Genomic DNA, 24,118 nt, shown 5'->3' on the forward strand with positions numbered 1-24,118 from the left:
CAACAATAATGAAATTAAATAGAGATTTTTTCAGATACAAGCTGGTGGGACTCGGTTCAACTATGGTTTTAAATCAAAACAAGAGCCCAAGAAATGTTGAGAACTCAACTGATCAGGTCCCAAGCAACTTTTTGTTCGGAAATCGAAGAAAGTGTAATAGTTTTTGGATGGATTCAAAAGGAATTTTGTCCGTGGATATTATCTTCAAATGGGTCAAACAATAAACCAATACTATTAATGTAATTTTTTAAATGAATCAGATAAGAAAAATCGTGAAACGTTCACAAGAAAAACAATTTTTCTGTTTTCTTGAATGAAGATAACTTGCTCACACAGCCCAAAAAATCATTGCCAATATCAGTGAATTAAGCATATTCTAAATATTCTGGTTTAATATAGTGGAGAGCTTTTCTCGACCAAGAAGTATTAAAACACCTGAAGTGAACGACGTGGAGGACATAGTACTTCAATGGAGGAAACATATATAACTTCGATATAGAAACTCGATATACTACTATATTTAAAAGTCAAAGAAATAGTTAAGGTACTCGGATTTTTTAAATTCGAACGGTAAGAAGAATGTGTGAGCAGTCGACTACAATTATTATTTAGGAAAAAAAAATAAAGGGATGCTCATGGAAACATTACTTTTTAGACGGCCCAAAGAATTTGAAAAAAATTTAAAAATTAATTATACGGAGAGCTATTATGTTGAAAAATAAAAATCAAAGAATATCTACCTAAAATAATTTGCTTTTGTTAATAACCTTTCGTGCCAAATTAATATTTATAATAATATTTGATTAATTGATCTTATAATAGGTTTAGTTGTGAATTTGGAGTTATTTCATTACAATATACCGTAAATATAGATACAATTAAATAGTCTAGGAAAAAAATAAAAAATATTGTGAAACTAACACTTTCACTGACACGACCAAACAAATACTGAAGATTAATGTTGTAGTCGTCGAGTTTTAAATAACCCAACCGAAAACAACATAAAATGTCTTAATTAGTCTATTGTCAATTGATGACTACAATTAGAACATTAAGCGTCTGTACAATGGAATAAGACGCATATTATTATTATAGTTAACAAGCACTGAAATTTGCATTGAGCTAATAAATAATTATTAATCTTCGCAATTATTGTTCACTCAAAGTTGACATGTTTAATCATACTAATTAATTAATGCTGTATCTAAAACTTAAAAATATTATCAGCCCTATAAAGGCATATTTAGTACTAGATCACTTTTCCGATAAATATGATTATTTTAAATAATTTAATTGCAAAAATTATAATAAAAAAATTATCAATGGTCATACGTACCAATGAAAGGATATTAATACTGAGGATACTATAATGAAAGGATATTAATACTGAGGATACTATAACGATGAATTGTTTATTTTATAAACGTTTTCTAATATAATTGATCCAGTGAAAATCATTTCCATCAAATCGAATTAGTCTATCTTTTGTAACAAATTTTTACAGCGAACATTTTTTATTGTGTAGATCTTTTCTGGTCCAATCCAAATAAAACTACTTATTATTTTTTTATCAATTTCAAAAAGGAGGAGGTTCTATGTTCGGCTCTATACACATTTGTAATGTATGTTCGCCGATTTCTCCGTCAATTATGGACCGATTTTCAAAATTCTTTTTGTTATTCGAAAGGGTACACTTCCGAGGTGGTCCCATTGGAACCAAGTCAGGATTTGATCGGGGGAACGGGGCAAATCGAAGAAAACCTTCAAATTTCACTGACGAGTTTGAAGTCGGTGCCAAGCCCAAACAATACAAAAATAATAATAACATTTTTTGACGTATACACAAAATTAAATAACCAACAAAACAAATCTTCGGTAGTACTTAAAATAAAATTGTAAATAGATAAATAGGTTTAGGTACGTACTTAATTGTGTGTATATAGTAGAATATAAAATACGTGTAGTAGATAGGTTAAATAAGGTTTTTGTTCATTATATTTAGTTATTTCGACGAATATAATGTACATATTTTTATATAATGTATATATTTTTAGTCTGTTCCTTATTTATTTTTTGAATTCGGTTTATATTATTTGTTAAAAATATTTTATTTTATTATACAATAAATCGCAAATTCATAAAAAGTATATGTTAACATATCGATGAGTTAATTAAAAAAAAATGTTTATTATATGTAATAAGATTTATGTTAAATTAGAGTACTATCATTTTCAAGATTAACTTTCAAAATTATATGTAATGAAATATTGAAAAATATAATAGCTCCAACCTTTCAATATGAGTGTTCTTTCCTGCAATGACCTCATAGGTATGGTATTTTTTTGTTTGGGAATAGAAGTCAATTGGTGGGTGTTAAGTTTGCCAAATACGTTGTATACATAAAATGGTTTCATGTTTGTAAATTTTTCTCCAGTATCCATCTTGTGGCAAGTTTGTTCATATCCAATGACTTGTTAAAATGTTCTGCTTCGTTCACATCCTGTTCATAGAAATTTTCTTGGAACTAGGATATAAGTTTTACAGAAAACCAACAGATACAGATAGATACATACCAAACATACATACTTAATTTATAGGGCATATCTGAATCAGATTCCTTAGAATATGAACTAAGAATTCTCTGGGACTTATTTTTTTGCAAAATTGATACAAAATCTGAGATGCAACTAAAAAGTCTTGCAATAAGGAGTAATAATATCTAATGTTCGCCTATTATAAAAAGGGAAACAGAAGAAATTAAGACAGACAAGTTTTCAAATTAATTGTTTGATATAATGTACATATAAAACGTAAAGTAGTGAGATAGATGTTTCGTTAGCAATTAATACTCTTATAACTCGAATAGTTTAAAATAACATAAGTTTACAGTGAAATGGCCACATATATAGCTGATTATAAAATAAAGCGTTCAATAAATTAACGATTAGTTCTTGACATTTTTCAAGTTATAAATAAATAAGTATTCAATTCTTCAATTAGGCAGTTAATTTCATTCATTAATGTTTTTAATACTTTTAATTGTCTTCTTCTGTTTTTAATGTTTGTAATGTGGACTAGGATATAAGTTTTACAGAAAACGAACAGATACAGATAGATACATACCAAAAATTGTTCGTATATTAGTTGTATAAATTACTTAATTTATAGGGCATTAATCATATCTGAATCAGATTCCTTAGAGTATGAACTAAGAATTCCCTCAGACTTATTTTTTCGCAAAATTGATAGAAAATCTGAGATGCAAATAAGGAGTAATAATAGATAGTAATAATAGTAATAATAGTAGCTTGCAATAAGGAGTAATAATATCTAATGCTCGCCTATTATAAAAAGAGAAAAAGAAGAATTTAAGACAGACAAGTTTTCCTCGAAGTTCTTGTGTTTCGCCAAGGAAAAATAGACCGCATTGGAAAGGTACTAAAGCAATACAATAGTAATTTAATAAACTTGACAATATTATTTTGGAACGTTATTTTTACGACAAATAATATTTTTAAAAAGTAGTTCTATATCCTGCTTGGGTTAGTAATTGTAGATAATAGAGTCAATACTCATCGTATCGCCTTCGATATTATATATGGACATTAAGTGACATTTCTTGATTATTATTTAATTCATTATTGATTTAAAATTAAAAAAAAATTTAGTGTCTTATAAAAAATTTACGCTAAATGATGAGTAAATGGTACACAATAGTGAAATTAATTTCTAAACAGTAGCTTTGATATTGATTTGCATATTAAAAGCCTGTACACAAAGAAAATGTTGTTAAGTCGTATATTAACGTATTTTATTCAAGGATAAGGACGTTGCCGGCCATCAAAACAGGATATTGTAAAACATTTTTGTTGATTAGCTTGGGTGTCAACGAGAGGATTGGCCTCAGACATCAAATTAATTGTTTGATATAATGCACATATAAAACGTAAAGTAGTGAGGTAAATGTTTCATTAGCAATGCGTACCCTTATAACTCGAATAGTTTCAAATAACATAAGTTTACAGTGAAATGGCCACATATATAGACAGTTAATTTCATTCATTAATGTGTTTAATACTTTTAAATGTCTTCTTCTGTTTTAAATTTTTATCTCAGTTTATGAAACGAAGCGATTGCTTCTATATGCGATTGCGATATAAGTGATATTTTTTCCTTATTTCGCTGTTCTATTATAATAATCTTTTATTAATATTTATTTTATAGATTGCTTCCACATATACTTAAGAGACCTACCCACAAGCCTTATTAGTTACAAGATAACAAAAATGATGGTGTGACTATTAAATTTGTTATTATTTCACTGGCTAAGTATTCTTGGTCAACTTCTATGATATTTGATTTTGACATGGAAGGGCGTATATTTTCTTCAATGTATTCCCATTTAAGTTGTAATAGCCACAATATCATTATCATTGTAAAAAATGTATGAGTTAACAAATAAGACCTTTTTAACTAACCATCATAACGATGCGAAACTCTCAGCTAAAACTGAATGGAAATCATCATAGATAACCTTTATAGGTATCACAAAGTCGTGCAGGCATATTATATTTGGTCTTATGTTTGATGCAAAAGTTAGGTCTATTGCTTTTCGATTCAGCTGGCAGTTTTCTTTTTCCTGCAGTATCTCCCTGGTTCTTAATCCCAGGTTTAGGTCTTTTCCCTTTCTGCCCTTGCTTCCTAGGTTGCCTTAACTTGTATTGATCCTCCCATAAGTCTTCCAGATTGTATAATTGTATTTCTAATTCATAAGTTATATGAGTCAAAGACCCCCAGATATTTTCTTTATTACCAGATGCTTCGTCTCGGCTTGGAGAGTATACTATTTTTTATTTTCACGTCCTTTGTTATCAATATTGTTAATATGCTTTCTGAATGTATTGTTAATTGATGCTCTATTTTTTGTTCCAGATGTTATATTATTTCGTATGCAATTTTATATGTGTTTTTATATACTCCATTATAAATTAAAGGCCGTTACTTATTTTATAAATGCTAGATCCCTTCTTATATTAAACGTCATAGATGTAAACATGTATTTTGCATCAGCCATATCTATTACTGAAAATGCGAAATATGAATGTAAATAAATTGACACATTGGATGTATTGGACAAAAATCCAGTACAAACTCTCAAAGAACGTCCAGATAACTTGGCAGTCGAGGAATCAACATTTTACAGATATTTACATGCAATGGGAAAAAACCAAAAGGATGGAAATGTTTACGACACGAAATAGCTGGAAATTCGATTTCAAAAAAGAAGGATCTTCTGTGGCGTATTGTGATTGGTGATGAAACGTAGATCTACTACGACAGTCGCAAGTGCAAAAGTCATGGGTTAGTCTGGGAGAGCCGCCATCCACTTCGACACCGAAGCGAAATGTTCATGGTCATAAAGTTTTCCTGTTATTATGGTAGGAATTGCTAAAACCGATTGAAACTGTTACTGTAGAAGTCTACCGACGAAAAAAGATCATTGGCAAGAGACGCAAAGCCACCTTCTTGCATGACAATGCTCGCCCACATGTTGCAAGAGCTGTAAAGGATACATTGTTACAGTTTTAGTGGATCTCATCGTCCTCAGCGTACTCTCCTGATATAGCGCCTTCTAATTACTATTTGTTCTGATCGATGCGGTATAACTTCGTTTGCACACGGTTTCGAACTGTCAAGGTCAAAATTTGAAAATTAATCAATGACTGAATGCTGCCAAACCAAAATCCCTCTTGAGTGGTCGCAGAAAATAGTTAATATTAAAATTCTATTAATATAATACTTTTTATTTCAATATATGCCTTGTTAAAGTGAAAAATTATCAAAATATTTGCAAACACTTAATGTTAAATAAAATACTCAAAAGTTTTCAAGTATTATTGGATTTCTGAAAATTGATTAATCTCTTTTGAGTTATTTGAATTGGAATTATACCAGATGATTTAAATTTATTTGATCAGAATCAATCGATGATATTAAAAAATTAATGTTCTCGATTTTATAGTGTCTGATACGATGTTTTTATAGATATATTACAGAATCCAGTTGGTATAACCGTAACATAATTAGAGCACATCCATAACGCGAACGAGTTCGTAAAATCGATAACATTCGCATTCAGACGCCTATTAGCGAACAGTTCGTTGAGCCATTGTAGGAACTAACCTAGGAAATTATATCATTTGCATACCTCCTCAAGGAGTGATCTGACTCGTAATGTCAACCGCGGCGGTCCAGCTGGAATATAAATGCGACGGAAAAGTGACAGATGGATCGGGAGAATATTAATGATGCCACTAATGTGTCGATAATATTCAAGGTTGGCTGGGCGATACTGAGGCGTTGAAACGGATGCGTTCGGAATTTTAATTCGTTTTTGCATCATCTATTTTGGTATCATCTTGAGTTTGATGGACACGACAAAATTAGGTTAAAAATTGTCTGCCAGGACGAAATATAAAAAAATCGGACTTTCAATGACGACCGTATCGTTACTGCGTTATAATTCTATAGAGTGTTTAATAATGGATTGGAGGAAAATGTAATTTTGTTCTTTTTTGTGTTAATTAAAGTGAATTTATTCATATTAATTATCAAACACTTATACGATTTATATATATTAGGCCTATAAATTAATTTTAAAGTATTAACAACAGATGGTGTTACTGTGTATTAAATCGCATCGGGTACATTTATCAACATCATGTTAAAACTCTGCTGACAATCTTCACAAGTCAAAATGTGAATAAAAAAAATGTCAATGCATTGAAAATGTCCGAATTTGCACCAAGTAAATCGCATTTGCCTGAAGTTGAACATGAAGCTTATGGCAACCCTGTTCCATCGATTTCATGTGAATACTGGTTTCGACGTTTAAAAAGTGGTTATTTTGACGCAGAAGATAAAGAGATGCTTTAAAACCAACTTATAGGCCTAATATGTACATGCATAATTCCGTCACTGTTTTCTGCCAGAAAAATTGAACCAAATGATTCTTAAAACTTTTTTTGAAGCCATAAGCCATAAAGAACTCCATTAAGAGGGTTTTGTTTGAAAAATGACAAGTGGTAAACGGCACTACAATTTCTCCTGTAGTAGCAGAGAGTTAAATTAGTGGTTTGAAAAGTTTCGGGCAGCCAAGATAAATAGTTATTTTAGACGTGGTGAAATGAGCACCGAAGATGATGAAAGCAGTGGATGCCCAAAAGAGATTGTTGCCGATAAAAACATTTTAAAAATCCACAAAATGATTTTGAATGACAGTAAATTGAAATTGAATGAAATAACAGACACTCTAAAGATATCAACTGAACATGTACATCATATCATTCACGAACATTTGGGTATGAGAAAGCTCAGAGCAAAGTGGGTGCCGCGCGAGCTCACTTTTGACCAAAAACAACGACGAGTTGATGATTCGGAGCAGTGTTTGAAGATGATCAAGCGTAATAAATCCGAGTTTTTAGAGAAACATGGCTCCATCTTTTCACTCTGATATCCAATCGACAGTCATCCGAGTGGACTGCACACGATGAACCCGCTCCAAAGCGTGGGAAAACGCAACAGTCGGCTGGTAAGGTTATGGCATCTGTATTTTGGGATGCGCATGGAATAATTTTCATTGACTACCTTGAAAAAGGAAGGACCATCAACAGCGACTATTAAATAGAGTTATAGGACCGTTTAAAGGACGAAATCGCCGAAAAACGCCGCATTTGAAGAAAAAGAAACTGCTGCTTCACCAAGACAATGCACCGTCTCAAAAATCCATGATTTGGTCCTCGAATTGCTTCCTCATCCACCGTATTCTCCAGATCTGGCCCCCAGCGATTATTTCCTGTTCTCAGATCTCAAGAGAATGCTCGAAATTTTCGTCGAATGAAGCTGAATGAGAGAGAAGAGAATGAGAAGGTGATCGCCGAATCTGAGGCCTATTTTGAAGCAAAGGATAAATCGTATTTCAAAAATGGTATCAAAAAGTTGGAGGGTCGCTATAATCAGTGTATCACCCTTGAACGGAATTATGTTGAATAAAAAAAATTTTGTTAAAAAATGTGTTTTACTATAGTAGACAGGAGACTTTTCAATTGACCTGTTAACTAAATATTATGTATATTTAATTTATTCATAGTATTATGTCCATCCCCTGTATTACTAGAGATATTTTTTCCTTTAAATTACTAGAAATTACTTTTTCGCCAATCTAATATTTCCCATATACCATAAATCTAAAATGAAAGCATTATGAACTAAACTTATAGAAAAAAAAACTGGACTAAAATATTCTTCAAATAACTCACTAGTATGTTTAATAATAAGAACAACATTGAATATATACTGATTTTCCATATACATTAGTAATTACTAATAGACTAATTAACAAAGTAATAAATATTCTTAGATCGGTCATCGATCTAGTTAGTCATTTCCTTTCTTCATTCTGACCTTCACATCTAGTATTCACCTTTTGTTTTCTTTCCCATTGACATCTGTGCTAATAGCATCATTAGTATTATTTCCGCCAACAATTTTGTTTTCTTGGTATATATAGCTCACGTGGCTATTTTTATCACCTTCCTCGAAACGTACTGCACATACGTAGTGTTTCATTTAATCGAGCAGGTGATTAAAAGGCATAAAATTAGATTTATAGAGTAATATTAGGAAGAATATATAGAATTTTCCTGGAATTATAAAAACTAAAACATTTCATATCGATATTTATTCTGACTTAAGCATAGAAATAAATATCCATTTTTTAATGTAGGAGGGACTTGCACTGCTCTCTAGTATCTTTGAGTAAACAGAAAACATTTTAGGACCCGTTTCTCTGAAGGAACTTCTTTGATAGAATGTACTTAAAGAATTGCTACTTTTAGTGGTTTTCTGGAAATAAGATAACGCTTCGGAAAATGTTTGAATTGGAGAAGGTACACTATCTTTTATATTATAAATAAATTCTAAAATATAAAATATATAGATATATGTTATTAATTTTTACTATTGTAAACCATTACTATTATATACCATCAGATTAAATATTTAAGTTTAAAAGTCAAATTATAGTGATTAGAACAAAATTTATCTGAATTTTAACAATCTGAAACTTAAGGAAATAATTTATGAAGTATTAATAACATAAGGTATGTCGACTCAGGCATATAAGTCTTTATAAGCATTAAATTGTATTTTTATTTCCTCATTGTTGCGTATTCAATAAAATGTGTCGGTAGAAAGTTATATTAATTTAATAATTTTGTTTTATTATATAAGTACAATACAATGTTAATCTATAATTTAACGTATTCTAGTTTCCTTTTGTACTTGGATCAATTCACAAGCAAGATGAGTACCGAATAAATACTTGCATATTTGGATAATTTTTTCGCTTTAAGCCAATTATTGAGAAAAATTTGTACATATGTATTAAATAAAGTATTTCCCATAATTTTCTACTAATTTTTCTATTAATTTCTATTAATACTAGTTTTTCCTATCTTTCTGGCAATATGGCGATACATATCAAGTGATATCCAATAGTCGATTAATTTTCACACCTCGAATCCTCTGTCACACGGTCAAGCTACGCTCCATCGACGTGAACAAGTGGTAACCGAACTTGTTTCTGTTATTCCTTATAATTATATAATATTTATTAATATATTAATAAATTATATTTACTTAAAGGCATATATTTTTTATATCATATACATATGAATATACGAAAATATACTAGTATGATTATTAAATTTATATAAAAATATTTAAAAATCAAATTAAGTTAAGCTTAAGGATTTTGTTTATTTAACTTTATCTGCCTCCATTCCGCTGTGAAAATATTAAACGAACAATAACACTTGTTTCCCTACACCGGATCTAATAAATAATCATTGTTAATTCATTCATTATTGTGTTGACACAGATAATGCAATGAACAAATTACAATATGATATTTAGCTGTACAGCTAGACTGTGCATTCTTATTATAGCAATATAGTTAAGTTCCTCGGTTATAATTAGGATCGCGTAATTGCAATTGGCAGTGGCGTATCATTAATTTAGAACACCATCATACTCTTTATTTACGATCAAACGCGCTAAATATACTCAGTTTGAATTGGCGCTTTAGTTTTCAAGCCTTAATCGGCTTGATTATCATTTATATTTAGAATATTATTTTAGGTTTATTTAAATACATTATTTTTTACATTTTAATTTATGTTATAAAATATAGGTGGCTCTATTACTAGAAAAGTTTCTTAAGTTTTGTAAAAATTCATGCCAATAGTTAAATACTATAAAATTGTCTGATATAAATTATTTTATTTTGAACACAATTGGTCCAGTGTTTTTTCAAAATCAATATATCTGACTGGAAGTGAGGGTCAAATTTTTACGATTTTGGGAATATAAAAAATGTAAAATCTGGAGACTAGTTTTCCACTCCACTTTCCCATTGCCAAAGCAACCTTGTATATAGGTGCATGTCCCGATAAAAGATACTATTTTCTTCTTCAAGCCAGGCCATTTTTCGCGAATCTAGCTGGTCAAGAAAATTGGAATAATAATAGTTTGTAATTGTTCTGCCTTTTCAAGATAATCAATTAACAGAATCCCTTTTTTTTAAAGGAGGGGTTTGATAACTTAGGAGAATACCGAAAGTGTATGTAGAAACGATGAAACTGGATTAAATTGTAATAGGAGACTGATTATAAAATACATAAACTAAAATTAATACGTTTGATTTATGCTCATAATACTGCCGTTATAGAAGTAAACATTTTTACAAAAAGTTACAAATAAACTAACATTTATTTATACATTCTATATTAAATAACTTTGAGACAATTTTCATGAAATGTTGACATTGACAAATATAGTATATATGTCTCGCACCATATTTTATCGTTGTTTTTTTTTAGTTGGTATGTTGGTAAAGTATTTTTCCCTGTTTCCCATGTTTTCTGTACACGTTGATAAATATCCATGCAATTTATATATGTAGAAAAAAGAAACAGAAAATAGATTACCTTCTACTGTCCGTTAACTTTAAAAGACCCAGAAAAGTGAAATTTGAAATATAATTCCAGAGACCGTAATTTATTTATATGCGAAATGTGAAAATGAAGTATGAAAAAATAAAAAATATAGTACAAATTACTACAGATTAATCTTCTTGTTTTCAAATTATGGTAATTTTTATTAACACGTTTATCCAATTCTAAAGTAATTAGATATAGCAGAATAATATTCTGACAATTTTTGATATAATATCTTAAGTGATCTTCCAATTAATTGAATATGATTTTATGGATAATTTGAATACCTAAACTTAATTAGAAAATTAATTTTAAAGATTTGGAGAATTTTTGTGTTGATATATATCGATATCGATATATCGATATTTGTTTAAAAAATTTTTGGCCAATACATCGACATTTTTAGCCGATATTTGTTCAAAATAAATTAAATATAACTTTTAATAAACCTTTAAAGTTTGTACTTAATCTTAAAGATTTAGTAATTTTTTTTACTTAATTATAAATGTTCACCAAAAATATCTCTACTTTTTAAATTATTAAAAAAAACAAAACATATATTTTAAGCTAATATTTCACTGTTTTTATTTCCTCTTAAAATTATCGATATTTTTTATACTTGTTGCAAAAAATATATTTAATATACCTAAAAAATACATTTTTTTTTTCACCGATATATCGATATATTTTTTTAAATATCAAAAACGATATATGGATATTTTTTCGGTGGTCAACACCCCTAGCGCTTGGGTTCGATTTCCGCAAGGATCTTTAATTGCCATTATTTATAGGTTAGAGAGTGAGATCCGAAAAGGAACAATTATTCCAGTCATGGTAATAACTAGGCTGGGTAAATTGGAACTGTTTCTAAATCGACTACTGTTGACTACTGTTCGGTAGGTTTAATGATAAAAATCATGATTCGAAACACACATTAGACAATATCTCCAGTTGAGAAAAGTCTTACTTGGTAAAAATGTTATTATTAAAATATTATTCCAGTTTTTGAATATACATTGTATTTCCTTATGTTGCTTTGGTTTCTTAAGTATTTTTCAAGGTAAGTATTTATTATTTCACTAATAGCATCATTCTAGAGGCAGTTTTCTTTTGCTATACGAATTTATTAGGCGACAAAACAGGAAATAATCGTTTTGCCTTTTTTACGTTAATCTATTTCATTCCTTGATCATTTTATCGTGGTTTTGTCAACTATTTCCGAAATGGTAAGGCCAAATAGAAAAGCTGCATGTCATTAAAAATGCTTTTAGGTAGAGCAGTATAGAGTGTCACTACTATTCCCAAATTAAATTTTATGGAAACTTATAATAATTGTAAAAGTGTATATAGCTACCTCTGAAAAAACTAGGAACTCATCATACATCACTAATCAGAATATTCAATTAATAAACAGATTCAATACTAAATAGCATCGGTATAGTACCTAGATAACTAATGCAAAAACAGACATCCATAAAGAAAAGTGGAAATGGACATACACAAAGCGTATCTAAATTATTAAAATAACTGTACAGATGCACTTTTTTGCTTTAATATCATCATTTGTTTCCTTGTTAAGAACGAGCTACAATAGTTTTTTTTTGTAATTTAACTTGCTAATTCTTTTAAATCACACGGAAAGTTAACAGTTTGATTATAGTAAAAGATTAATTAAGATACATGTCTGAGGTAGGATAAAACTAGTTCCATAAATAAAATTTTAAGAAAATATATTGATCATAATATATTTTGATAATTGATTAAATCATTGTAAAATTAAACATCGTGGACGCCAATGAATTTATATGTTTTCTACAATTAACAGTACCAGTAACATTATTCTTTTTTACAGTTTCCTAGGAGATTGGCGCGGCAACACCGCTTACGACAACAGGTGTTATCTGAGATGTGTTAAATATTTTTTCAAACAATATCTGACGACCAAGGAAATCATATACGTATCTGGTAAATAACGCTTTATAAAAAAACATCTCTCTCTACCAACTAGTTACCTATTCAGCTAATCGTAATTAGCGTCTTAGTTTAGTGACATCTAAATTAAGTAGAATAGATTTCGATTATAATATTCACCACAAAACAAACAAAATATTTCTCTGAAAGCAGGTCAATTACTGTTTAAATACTTTGGCAGAACCGTAAGAAATATTTCAGCTTTACAGAAAGGTAATTAGGCTGGAACAATTGTGTATGAATCATTAAACAATAACTGAAACAAGAAAGCCTTTGTAAATTATGTATTACGTGTGTTTATGAGACCACTGATGTCTCTTTTCAGTTCTACGAAGTTAAAATCAGTTTCGTTCCGACAATGCAGTCAAGTATTCTAGAAATTTGTATTTTTACCGTTAGATGTATTATATAAGGAAGTCATTTTAGGTAGTGAGGGTATATACTGATTCATTTATGGCAAATTATGAGCTTTGAGATTCTTTTCTCTACTATATTATTCCGCAACTGCCTTATTTCCCTAATTTAAATCCATCTGGTTTCTAACTATTCTCTAAAATCGCTTAGAGGTGCTTAGAGGTGAGTAAACAAATAGGGGATGAAATAAATTTGGAAATATTGTTCCTAACAATGTTTTTTTGTGACACTACACAAAAGGATAATATTAAGTGCTGTGTTAAGAGTGGCAACACGATAAATGTTCACCCCTTATCAGTGGTAGACTATTTATGAACTCAAAAAATGTAATCTTGCTTAGTTAAATTGCTGTTATTCAAACTTTGTATCAAAAATTAATATTTTAATCATTAATCAAATAATAAAATATTTTAAAGAAGTTTTAAAAGTATTAATTTTAATTCATTGCAAGATTAAGTTTAATATTTAATAAAATTGTTTAGTTAAAAAAACTAAGATTACCGGGTGATTTTTCAAATTCTATGAAAGATATCCATAGTATGATATGCAGAATATCTTACTAAATTGCATTTTATTAAAAATCCTGTATAAAATCATTCTTATAAAGACTAATTTTTAAAAATTAATATTTGTTTTTTTTTCATCATTAACATATAAGATTAAATATGTATTATAATCCATTAAATATTCTTTATAATGCATGCATTTACGTGCTATTCAGTTGGCAATTATTTAATAACATATCCAATGTCTAATAAATTCAGAAAAAAATTTGAATCACTAAATATGATTAAACCCTCTATTTATATTTTACATGTTCGTATAAATAATAATAATATTTGGGAAATCGTCACAAAACATTTAAATTAAAATATCTATTTAGTACATTATCCTATCGAAGTAAACTTTAGTTGGATAAGTTAAGTTCAAAATATGTTATATTCAATTTATTTAGATATGAATTATAAATGTATTTAGCTACACCTACTAGAAGGAACATACAATATGTTTTATAAGATCGAGAAGATAAATATACCTTGATATACGTTCAAATATTCTTTCAGTAAGATTTCGAATAGTAAATACTTTTTAAAATTTCCATAATATTTAAACATTTCTTGTATTTCACTAACTCTGTACATTCTTTGTTACATATCAATGTTTATATTTATTTAGTTATATGCTTGGGTAGAAATGTTAGCACTGTTGTAATTGAAAACATATTAAAAATGTAATAAATAAATATTATCTATTGTGTAAATTACTTTATGTAAATTACTGTTGCAGTCAGTAAGCCTCAGTGTAAATTACTAAAAATTAGATTATTATAATTATTTTGTCATCAGTATGTGAAAACAAAAATAAAAATCAAATCCATATAATACCAGATCGAAAATTTTCCCCATCCAAAATATAAAAACATCGATTAAAACAAAACTGACGATGCGAGCACCCCATAAACGTTAGTCCGATGCAAATCTTTACGCTCTGAAAGTATTTCGATTCTTGAACGATTGCAACGTTCTCCAGATAATAATTGAATTATTATCCGGTTCTTTGATCATATTCATAGAAATGACAATGAGATGGGTATTATGATAATGAAATAAATTGTTGTTGCTGTTAGTAAACGACGTTCAAATCTAAATCGTGGCGTCCGTGCTAGCATTTCCTTCGATCGATGCCGCATGACCTGAGTGGTTAGCTCTTATGGACAATAGTTGATCGTTCGCGTCTGATCATGCACATGATTACATGGGAATGGTTGGTTAGTAAACACCGTACATCGAGATGGAGAGATGGATAAAGTGCAGTGATCTTGATTACTAACTGGTCGCATTATTACCTCTCCAACAATAGATACTAAATAAGTTAAAATGTAGCAGAATTCTTTATATTATTTAAACGAGACGACGAATTAAAACATTCTGAAATGCAACTCATAATTTTCAGATCAATTTAAAATTATTGTAAGACATTAACTGGAGTTGACTGCTGTCATTAGTCTGGTGCCGATGACGGTATTTACAGACAAAAACTATTTTGGTGTACTTTTTTATACTTTTTTTAACACTATTAATCCTGAGACTGACAAACTAACTATTTTAATTTTATTTATCTTTTGAAATGTAATTCTTAATTAAAAGTGTTATCAAACAATTAACGATAAAATTTAATTAAAATTAAAAAAATTAAAAAACCATTTAATTAGTCGTGAAAAGACTTTAAATACAATTCCTGTTCTTATTCTTTGATTTTCTACGTGTTATGTATTTGTTATAATCATAAGAAATGCTTATTATTCAGTGGGCAGATTGTTGAACTACTACGAGCAATATATTTTTTTTTAAATCTGATTAAAACAGATTTTTGTAAACAAAACGTTAGTACCAGAATGCGTTAAAATGAATATTAATAATCCCTATTTGACAGATATTATCATAAATTTATAACCAGAGTAACCATGATCACTGCATCGATGAGATAAGCGACTAAACCAGCAAGAAAATATAACGTTAGTAAAGAAAGACTACACATAAAATTACGATTCAACATGGACAAAACGCATTCGCAATTCTTATAAAAAAAGTGGATAAAATTAATACAATACCATGTCATTGTACACTTCTTCGGACATTTTCTGAAAAACACATATATATGTTTCAAAAAATATCTGTTCGATCTTGATGGGGAAAGTTGGGTGGACATGGGGTTTCATTGCACGATATTGCTTCAAGAAATGGTGACCGAAAGGTTTCTAGACAATCCACCACGTTCCTAATGCAATACCGACAATCTTCTAAAGTAAAATTACAAGTTTACTATGTTTGGAATGTTCTAGTTAGGCTACCTTAGTTATAATATTGTTCCAAACAATATATATGAAATAATATATAAATGATAATTAAAGATAACTAGAACTAATATCTAGAAGTTCTAAAAATATTGATTTAGAAAAAATGTTTATATTATTTGTTTATATATTAATTTCTTTATTTATCAACAAAACGTAATAGGCTTAACTATAAATGTGATTATTGATTAATAGAGATTTCAAGTTTGAGTTATAAGTTTATTCGTTATTACACTAAAATAAATAATTTGCCTTATCTTTTGTCATTTATTTTTTGTTTTAAAGTCATTACATAAAAGTAGAGTTTATTTCACTGGTGCAGTTTATATTAGCCTTATCAAATAATTAATGAAAGTATCTCCTATCAAATAACAATGTTTAATAAATACAAGAAATCCTTGTTTCAAAATCATGTAGTTTTTACACGTATACTTTGAAGATGAATAATACCTATCAGACCGGATATTTATTGAGTGGTGTGTAGTATATCTTATATATGTCTAATTTGACTATATGATATTCCAAAATATGACGAAAATTCAGCCTCATTAAAGATATACAGATAAAGACTTACGATATATTCTGTAATCCTACTTAAATTTTCATTCAAAAATATAAAACTAATATTAAGGTAAAATTTAACCAAAATTTCAAGTTTCACCTGAAAAGTCTTAAAATATTAAAATAAACTTTGCTTGAATGATGCTCAATGATAATTAACACTTTAGATAATATCTTCACAATATTTATCGAAATCCGTTAATTAACTGGTACAATATTTGTAAAACAAACATCGAAACAAACAAAACATAGTAAACATGTTAATTTTAACACTCTCCCGTCAGAAACAATAATAACAAAAACCTGTTAAATGTTATAATAAATTAAAAGTCCAAGAAAATAGATATACCTCAATGCCAAACCAAAGAGAAACTAAAAGTTATACCTTCAGAGCATTTCGTTTATTGTTAACGAAAACATTTGCAAGTATGCCCTGAACGTATATATAGAAGGGTGTATCTACAGAACAAAAACCATTCACCGCCGATGTTATAAAAAGCAACAAAAAAGTATAAATGGGAAAAGCATATTAACAAAAACAAGATGAGAAATGGGAAAATTCAAAAAATATTAAAAAATAAAATAAAATAAAATAAAACTTTCGATTAGATAATGGTTTAGGTATGTACAAAAAAAAAATAACATGGTGTACTCTAAATCTGAAACCTCGTTGATCCATTCGACCAAACGAAATCTCAATATACCATGTTCACTCCACTCGTCTCCCATGTATCGTTGTGGAGTTAATGCGAAAATAAAAAGAAAATAAAAATAAAACTATAATTATATAACTCGCAGTCAAGTCACTCTCAAAACATCTCCAAACAAAAACTTACAAAGAGGTTCGAAAGACATTGAATAGTGTGAATGGCTTTCTTTATTTTTTCCTGCTGAAAGAACCATAACAGTTGAAAATACTTCAGGAAATGTCATTAAACATATATCTCAAGAGCTTTTACAACATGCACATACGTAACTACTGATGATTGTTATTTCCACCGTAGATCTGACTCAAACCGCTACACGTTTGCTATTAATTTTCGCCAATATCATCGTAACTATGATTGTAAATAATTGTCATCAATATTAACGAAACTAAAGTAAAATAAAAAAAGCATACAAAAAACAAAAACAAGCCCTACAATACCTAAACTGGTTTCAATATCGTATCGAAGCGAAATAAAAACATTTATTTATGGATATGCAAATATAACCGTGACATAATCAGCTGTTTTGTTATCTTATTCTTGTTTATTGATTTTTAACATTATTATAATGACATGTTAAGTAAAAGCTTTTGTATGGTTTTTAAACAACCAAAAACAGAGAAGAAAACCTTCAACACTACCGACATAAAATACAAGGTATTACTGAAATGTTTGTATAACATTTTAGACATTTTTTAGCTTTTAAATATGAAATAATCAAATTAGTTTAATCAAAATAAGGGAAATTTTAAGTTTGTTACTAATGAGAATATACTTAAGGACAATGACTTGTTGGGAGAACAAGTTTCAGAAATCTTTACAAATTAGGATCTAAGATGCTAAAACACATTGTTGATGACAACTATTCACGCTATTTATTAAAGAATTTGTGTTGTGTTCATGTCAATTTTTCGAAGACAATAGAATATATCAAAGGAATATGAGAAGGTTGCCTAAAAAGAGTGCATAATAGAACGTAGTATTTTCGCAATTTCTAATAGAAATATTGTGTAATACATGTTTAGTTCATCATGTTTGGTGCTAAACAACCTTTAAAATCTTAGCCCAATTAACAGACCAGAAAATATTTGCTCATTAGGATTTCTCTGCAGAGAAAATATGAATGAAACAGCACATTAGTACTGAGTTATTTATAAAAAGATATATAGGAAAAATTGTATTTTGGTGAAATTGTATTTTGGTGAAAAAAGTGTAAAAAATAGATAAAAAAATGGAAAGGAAAAGTGTTACTTAGGTCATTTAGTGAAATTTTCAGGGTGCGTATTTCATCGATAAAACCACATTATTGATTTCTACTATTTAGAAGTGTTGATTTAAATATACCTTAACCGGAAAAAAATAAAAGAATGAGAAATTGGAAATAGTAACTGAACGAAATCATCGTGACATCATAGTCACTCATTAATTAAATATGTTGCTATAGAAGAAGTAGTTGATGTTCCATAGTCTTGAAATTTCAGTATTTTTTGTGGTTGAATTCTGTGGAAATGGCGAATGAGAGTGGCGCATAACATTTCGTAATAAATCTCTAAACTTACAAAACACATATGTCAAAATTAATTCTTAGCACATATTAACATGATTAAAGTATTATGAACAATAAACAAAGGATATATTTAACAAGTCACTCAACTTCTGGTTGTAGATAATGTGAAAAACAGATTCATAAAATAATATTTCCATTTTTTTATAATGTAATTAATGTATTCGGATTTAATAATTTCAGTAAGATCCTGTATAAATAGGAAATATGCAAACACACTATTTCTAATATACTACCAAACACACCGTCATACATTATGACCAATATCAAAAGGAAAACAACACGAGCTTATTCGTAACTTACTTCTCGTATAGTTAAGGTGTGCGAGACCATCTGGATGTTGTTCTGGCTTTGGCTGTTGGGAAGATTCTCACTCGACCTCGATCGCGCCAGCTGTTTCGAGCCGTGCATGACCTGTCGGCTCTTCAGGAGCATCTCTGTCTTGATGAATACTCGAGAAATGTACGAGGATGTGAGGCCTCTTATTCCAAAGGCTACCTGAAAGATAATGAAAAAAATATGTATGTTTTTATTTTCAATACTCTATCTCCAATGTTATTTGATTCAGACAATATCGTTTAAATAATGTTTATTTTCAGATTTCTCAATATAGTTCGAATATTAAAACAACTAATGGGCGTAAAATAAAATACTTATTCTTTACATTATCCAAGATGCTCAGCTAGTACTAATAACATTTTAGTTTATACTGCATGTAGGGTGAATCCTGGAATGTAGATGGGCACAAGAATGAATTATCGAAGTTCAAGAATTATTAATGAAGAGTAGCCGGTGTTTTTTTGTCGCTTTCACGAATTTCGTCATTTCGCGACTATACAACAGTATGGTGTTAATATCCGGGGGATGGAGACATACATAGGCCAGCGACATTTATCTCAGTGTAGGCTAGACTCTATGAAGATAATCGATTTTTTGTAGAAATCCAAGGGGTCCGTCCGTATTTTCTCCTGTTGTGCAGCGTATAACGTAGTCCTAAGTCGTGGATAGTCGCCCAGAATGTGGTAGACTAAGGCAAGGGCAAGGTGACAAAATTCACAGTGAGCAAGCGCGTTCGAAGTTATCAAGTGACCAAAAAACGCCAGTGACGTGAATCTCAATAGATTCACAGCTATGGCATATGGTGACGAAGGAAAGGAATGTGCAGAGAGGTGAAAAATTCCGTTTTAATTCTGAAGGGCTTGTTATGGTTGACCTCCTGAACCCAACGACGCTGTACCTTGTTCTTGGTGAAACACAAAATGAATGGGGTGGATACAAACATATGTGATGAAGAGGGGAGAGGAGGCTGCCGAGCTACCCCCACTATCTATGCTATCCTTTCTCGGAATGCCAACGTAAGAAGGGATATTATAATTCTCTTGTAGCCAGTCAGATAGAGGGTACGGATGATTGACAGTGGACAGATGATTAGGGGATGGTTGAATTTGTGTTCCAAGAAACATTCGAGGGAATTTCGGGAATTGGTAAGAACGAGCCATTCTTTGAAAAATTTTATTGCAATGTGGGATAAAGCTTCGAGTATCAGTTCAGCGTTCAATAATAGAAAGGAATGGGGTTAATTTTTTCATATTGCTCAATTCACCGAGCTCTATTTTGTCAACTAAAGATGCATATCAATTGTCTTGGAACTGTAATGTGGGTATAAAAGGAAATGGGACAACAAACCCTCTAGTTAGACAAGCAACTTTAATTGACAGAAACATTCCTAGAACCGTATTTGTCATAATAATTTTATCATATTATGATATCGAAACAATTCTGGCTTATTACATAAGATTTTTTTTGCATTTTTAATTTTGTGCTCTAAGTTATCAGTCAATAGGCTTATTTGGAAGAAACATGTACTAATAAAGCGTGTAACTTTGGCTTAAACTAAACCAGCATCTATTTCATTAACATGTCTTGCATTGTGTTTTATATCTTGTCTTTTGTGTATAGATTGTATACTTTAAATATTTTTAAGTTCACGATATTAATCTATATTTTATACCTCATTCTATGTATTAGGTTGTGACACTTTTATTTATGTTAATAGTGTTTTTATCGTGTATTTTTAATTATTAAATTAATCAAATTATGTATTAGAGTATCAAATAAATAATTCTACGTCTCAAGTTGCTAAATAATAAGCGCTCAAGTAAATATAATATTTTAAAGTACTAAAAAAATTGCCTATATCCTGTCAGAATTCGAACTCGAGACCGCTGGTATTGTATTATTTATATTACAGTTAAATTAATTACTAGCACATATTTACCAATATTTTATAACAGACTGACCATATCTAAGATTTCTGTGGACTATATGTTAATACTGATATGAACTGTATAGAATGATAATATATACAAGTAATGAAAATCAAGTAGTTAGACATATTTTGGTATATGGAAGAGGGCAACGTGACAACGAATTATCAATGCCAAATATGAAACACCTATTGATGAACCAGCGTTTAGTTGGCGCCGTGGTAAAGGCGACAGTATGGTACGCTGCCTGCTGTTGCGGATTCTGCTGGAGCATGGTCGTAAACTTGCGTTTGTTTAACATTTGTGATTGCCCTAAGGCAAGAGTGCTAAATTTAACAAAGAAAATGATTCCAATCACGTCACTAACCAGGCTAGGAAAGGCCGGATGTCTACTGGGATGATCTCTAAGTTGGCCACTCGCCAGTGGTTGAATTCGAGCCGAGGACCATGCCTCGAAGCCCATGTTAAGCAATGGGTCCAGTTCAGACAAACTTTAGTTGGTAAAAAAGCAGACTCTAAAATATACCGAAAAAAAGCTATTGATGAACATGATAACAAACACATTCAGAAGGTAATTAGAAGAATCAACCTACTGAAAAAAAAGACTAATATATATTACATTGAAATAATGAATGGAGTAAGTATAAATATTTATAAAAATACTTCGAAAAGTTTAGTAATCCACATTTTAAAAAGAAATAATAAAACATATTTCTAAAAATGCTATAACTCAATATTTAACGATTAATAAATACTTGACCTACTATCAATTATTTTTCATTATACAAATTATTATATATCATAATTCTAATAATTATTTATTCACCATTTTTTCCATTTTAATAGTTTATTTGGTTGAAAATGTAATTTAAGATTTTGTAAAAATTGCATTTACATTTTATGTGATAAACTTCATATTTATATCGCGTCTGGTAACAGAAAAAGATTTATATTGCAGTTAAAGCGAATACGAGTCAAATATGATCAATAAAATGTTCTAGCGTGAACAGTTTGCGGAATTGAATTTCTGATACGCCTATTAAACGTGAGGAAATTTAGACCGCCTGGAATAAATGTTTTTAATAAAGCACGGAAACGATAACAACGTTTTAGATTTCATATTTCTGGGTATTGCATAGTTTTAAATGATAATATACATTTGTGATACTCCACATGATGGTTTTCTAATTACTTTTGATATTGATACTAATCGTTGCAGACAACTTAACAATTTATCCTTAGAATACTTAAAAATCTAGGTGTACATCTAAGAAGATCCATCAGTCCTAGCTTAACGTCTAGTTTAATAATGTGTATGTATTAACACCGTTTTTTTCTTTTAAATGCACCTCACTACACTACTCTACACAAGATCAAAAGGTTTGATTCTTCCGATTCTCTATCCTGTTCTGGTGTTACCCAAGAGTTGTAATAATTCGATATTAACATAACAATGGAGTCTCTCCTTACGATGCTTTGCGATTCTCTTGATTTCATGAGTGACAGTCGACGTCTGAAGGTCTCGGTGTTAGTAATCAGTCCTATAATATCTGTGTGCATTTACTATACTTCTTGGGACTTTGTTCTGGAAAACTTGCATTGTGTTTACATTGCTTATCGGGGAACACCTCTAAAATTGAATTCGGTAGGTCCATATACGTTTAAATATTTGCTTGTATGATATTAATTTATTATGTACTAATAATTATGATTTTCGTCCAATTAACAAATACGTTTTTCTATATTGCTACATTTTAAGTTCAGTTCTTTCCCTTCCAATCAGCCAATGTAGCCATCGTGATATTTTCCATTTCTGTCATATTACATGCGTAAAGTAGGTAAGGAATTGGCCGTAATACACCTTCTTGTGTTACACATACTTTAGCTTCTTTTGCTGTAGAGTAGGCTTCCTCTTGTTTCACTCTACAAATTCTGACTATGATATTTATGATTTTACTAGTTCAGTGTGTTGCTTCGGTAACATTTTCTATAGCTTATGACCGAAGTCGTCGTACCAAATGCTATCAAAGGTTTGTGCTACATATACGAATATAACTGAACACACTAAACTAATGTATTGAATATTAGGTTATTTCTCTCTACAACTTCCATATGATAATGTTTCAGCAGCTGTTCTAACATCAAAATCAAATAATATTTCAAAGAATAGACGATTCATTTCAATATATTTCATTTCGTATGCGTAGGTTATGTTTTGCTTCTAATCATTATCATCGCGTCATATATCAAATTTTGTTTTGAAGAATTGGTGTTTTGTGATACTTTTATATTGTAATAATTTTTTCTTGAATAGGAAGGAAATGCTGCTAAAAATTAACATTTTTGTTTCTAAGTGAAAGCTTCTATCTGCCACTTGTTTTAATTAATACAATTGGTGCGTTGGAACAGAATTCGTTTTTTATTAGAAAGATAGTTAAAAATAGTATGTAACATGAACAATAATAATCTTCAGTTTCACATATGAATGCTATGAATTATATCTAAAAATAGTAAGTGGCTGTAAGTAGTAAGTTTTTTCATGCATATTAATTTAACGACATTAATTTATTATTAAAATCTTCAAGATATCTTAAACAACAGATAAGCATTTTTTTATTCAAAAACAATCGTGTCAATTTATAAGAGTAATAAATAGGAAGTGTAAGGCAATAACGAATTATCTATGGTTTGATATGTAAGTAATATTTTTACTGATATTCAAA

The 24,118-nt window shown here is 29.6% G+C and overlaps 1 protein-coding gene across 10 annotated transcripts in view; it reads right to left on the reverse strand.

Moving 5' to 3' along the window:
* sky (GTPase-activating protein skywalker) overlaps positions 1 to 24,118 on the reverse strand; it is a 207,937-nt gene that overhangs the window by 42,007 nt on the left and 141,812 nt on the right. For 4 of the 10 annotated variants that reach the window (XM_076400870.1, XM_076400863.1, XM_076400869.1 and 1 more), the window contains exon 7: positions 19,432 to 19,626. In XM_076400870.1, the coding sequence (XP_076256985.1) occupies positions 19,432 to 19,626 (195 nt within the window). Of the gene's footprint in view, positions 1 to 16,053; positions 16,084 to 17,693; positions 17,748 to 19,431; positions 19,627 to 24,118 lie in introns of all 10 variants that reach the window. The other 6 variants (XM_076400864.1, XM_076400862.1, XM_076400868.1 and 3 more) reach the window with 3 other exon arrangements.

Source organism: Rhynchophorus ferrugineus, unplaced genomic scaffold (assembly GCF_030347505.1).
Source record: "Rhynchophorus ferrugineus isolate W39M unplaced genomic scaffold, kcgeb_rfMv2 rfM3, whole genome shotgun sequence".
NCBI lineage: Eukaryota > Metazoa > Arthropoda > Insecta > Coleoptera > Curculionidae > Rhynchophorus > Rhynchophorus ferrugineus.